Below are 3230 nucleotides of genomic sequence, written 5' to 3'. Positions count from 1 at the left end.
CCCATCGGAGAAGTCTGATCTGGCTCCCCTGAGGATGACGTGGCACGCATGGTTGACAGCTGGACTGCTGAGTAGAAAGCTCCCTTCGAAAATTGGACAATGAAGTCCCTCCACCACTAAACTACGTTGTTTTGCCACTCTACCCTTACAATACAAAGTCTGTTACAATACCCTTTACACCCACATCTCCCCTTCTGAATTACAATTAACCCTAAGGAATACCAACGTTCATCATACTCTGTTTCTTCCTCCAAAAAGATCACAACCCAGAGCTGAGACGTTCGCCGTGTGGAGTGGCTGTCGAAGCGGCGTCCATTGTTGTCTGAGTTGCTGGCTTCGTCACCGAAGGTAAGAACTCTGTACTGTAGCGTAGTTAGTGGATTGTGAGGTTAAATATCACTGCAAGTATGAAGTATGATGTGAATGGACTGAGCGTGCATGTTGATAGAAGTTGTGAAAAAAGTAATCGGAATTTTGGGTTGAAGTTAAATCACAGTTAGGGCCCCGAAATTTTCTCGGTTATTTTTCGTTTTGGATGTTGAAGGTTCCTGCCTTTTAATATGTGAATAGAGTAATTCTTGATCATTGTTTACAGTTTTCCGTTTTTCTTGTGTCAGATGGTTGATGTGTTTGTAGTGCCTGTGTTCCACCATGGAGGTAATTTTGTGAGAGAGAGTAATGGCTGTCTGGTTTACAAAAATGGAAAGGTGGAGAAGTTTCTAGAAATGGACATGGACTTCGTTAATTTCGGAGACTTGATCACACTGTTCAAGCGCTTGGGGTACCAATCATATAAGACAGTTTATTGGTATGATCCAATGAGTCCTGATATTGAGTCTGGGCTGCATATTCTCATTGGGGATGCAGGGATTAACGAAATGCGAGAGAACAAAATGAAGAATACAGAGACTGACGAGTTTTACCTATACTTTGATCACCCGGTTGATGAACCTGAGATTGTGGAGAATGCTGGAAAGCAAAGTAAGAGTCCTGATGAGGGAGAGGTTTTGGTGGATGAGCAGAGTTCGTCCGCTGATGATGGGTATGAGAGTACGGAGGATGAGCCCTACAAACCTCCACCTCCTGGGTTTGAAAGTGACAGTGATGATGATGATACAAATGCTGATGATGAGGATAGCAAAAGGCAGAGAGTAATGAAGGGAAAGAAGAAAGCTGTGTCTCCAAAGAAGACAAGTGCAAACAAGACAGGTGCTAAAAGAAAGAGGAAGACGTGGAAGAAGATGGGACAAAGCATTGGACCCAATGAGCAGTAGACCAGAAATTATGTTGGGCCTGATCCTAATGTGCAGCCCAACTGAGGCCCACAGCCCAACATGGACCAAGATGTTAGGTTCTATGAGAGCTTGATGCAAGATGATGATGATGACCCGGTATATGACTATGAATCTGAGACTTTACATACACCTATTTCATCAGATGATGAATCTAGCAAGCATAAATTTTCTGAGTTTGATGACGATTATGAGCATGGAGAGGGGAGGTTTGAGTTAGGGACAAGGTTTGCCACCATTGACAGATTTAAGGAAGTTGTAAAAGACTCATTCATTGCTGAGGGTAGGGAGCTAAGGTGGATTAAGAATGACAAAGAGAGAGTGAGGGTGGGATGCATAGATGATGAGTGTCCATGGCTGGTTCATTTATCATACAATAAGTCTCTGCAATGCTATCAGGTTAAGACTTACAAGAATGACCATACATGTGCAAGGGACATGGGAAGTAATGCGGCTGATCAACATTGGATTAGCTTAAAGGTTGAGAAGAGAATGAATACACAGCCTCATATGAGAACAAATGAGGCTATTGACTTCCTCAGAGAAGAATTCTCACTCACTGCACATCCAAAAATGGTGTACAGAGCAGTTAGAGAGGCAAGAGAGAGAATCATGGGTAATGAGAGGGAGCAGTATAGTAATGTTAGAGATTATTTGTTTGAGATATTAAGAAGCAATCCAGGGTCCAGGGCAGAGTTGTGTGTCACTCCTATACCTCAATCCCCCCTGTTTTTGATAAACTTTACATATCATTAGAAGCATGTAAACAGGGGTTCAAAACTGGGTGTAGGCCATTGATACATCTTGATGGCTGCTTTCTGAAGACTTATTATGGTGGACAACTCCTCACAGCAGTTGCCCAGGATGCCAATAACCAATTTTACGTGGTTGCCTATGGAGTAGCTAAGTCTGAAACTAAGGAATCCTGGAAGTGGTTCTTGACTCTTCTCGAAGAGGATTTGGGGGATGTGCAGACTCATGGATGGAACTTTATGTCCGACCAACAAAAGGTAAACTTGATTATTACTTAGTGTTGATTAAGACTATGTTATTTCTTAATACATGTGTCCACCTGCTGCTTTAGTTAGTACGAATGATTGTTGTTTTAATTAATATGACTTAGTGATGTTAGTATGAATGCACTACTACTGCATATGTAAGAATGAGTAGCTGATGATCTACTTAAGATGACTTAGTGATATTAGTATGAATGTATTACTGCTGCATATGTAAGTCTGAGTAGCTGCTGAGTTAGTTTATAAAGTTATTAGCCATAGACTCAAGAGTTTCTCTTTAAACTATTATAACATTAGATACTAGTGTATTTATGAGAAGTGAAAATATTGTAGTTGATGAGCAGGGTGATGATGCAGTCTTTCATTTGATTAACGGCAACATATTAGAAGTAGTTATTAATTAATTAATAATAAGCATTGATAAAGTATAGGGTAGGGGGGACAATGTGAAGCGACAATATGGAATTGCTTTCAATTTTCACTACGGTATTTATATATTGTTTGAATATGTAAGGGAGTCTTTTTCAATATAATATGAGAAATTATATGTGAGGCTTACTTTTGTGATGTTAAGCTTCATAATACTATACACTTGAGCAGAATTGTTCTTTTTGGGAAACTTTTAATATATGTTATGTGGTTAAGTATACAACTTTTATGCCTACTATACGCAATCATTCAAGGCTTCTTCACATATTGACAACATAATTTCAACACCCAATTGATATCATAACTTTAACTGCATTTACATAGATAATAGGATACAAATGTTCCCTAAAGACCATGTTTCATTACAAAATAGAAACCAGAATCAACACATTTTCCAACTCTACCTTCTAAAATTCATTTATCAGTCACTACAAACATAAAATGCAGCCACAACAGCACATACAACAATAACAACACAACAAGCTAAGGGATT

At 39.4% G+C, this 3230-nt stretch overlaps 1 protein-coding gene across 1 annotated transcript; it reads left to right on the top strand.

Annotated features, from left to right (window-relative positions):
- Nucleotides 1–1334: 1334 nt before the first annotated feature.
- LOC127744096 (uncharacterized) lies at nt 1335–2323 on the top strand. Its single transcript, XM_052256370.1, has 2 exons — nt 1335–1934; nt 2063–2323. Exons 1-2 carry the CDS (start codon nt 1335–1337, stop codon nt 2321–2323), a joined length of 861 nt encoding a protein of 286 aa, XP_052112330.1.
- The last annotated feature ends 907 nt before the right edge of the window (nt 2324–3230 follow it).

This window comes from Arachis duranensis, unplaced genomic scaffold (assembly GCF_000817695.3).
Source record: "Arachis duranensis cultivar V14167 unplaced genomic scaffold, aradu.V14167.gnm2.J7QH unplaced_Scaffold_232525, whole genome shotgun sequence".
Lineage (NCBI taxonomy): Eukaryota > Viridiplantae > Streptophyta > Magnoliopsida > Fabales > Fabaceae > Arachis > Arachis duranensis.
This window is presented reverse-complemented; position numbering and strand designations above follow the sequence as displayed.

What these genes read in the sequence shown, in the direction of transcription:
- LOC127744096 (XM_052256370.1), top strand. Translation starts at nt 1,335, where the DNA reads ATGGACCAAGATGTTAGGTTCTATGAGAGCTTGATGCAAGATGATGAT. An exon ending in AGAGGGAGCAGTATAGTAAT is followed by an intron (nt 1,935 to 2,062) that starts GTTAGAGATTAT and finishes GCATGTAAACAG; the next exon opens with GGGTTCAAAACTGGGTGTAG.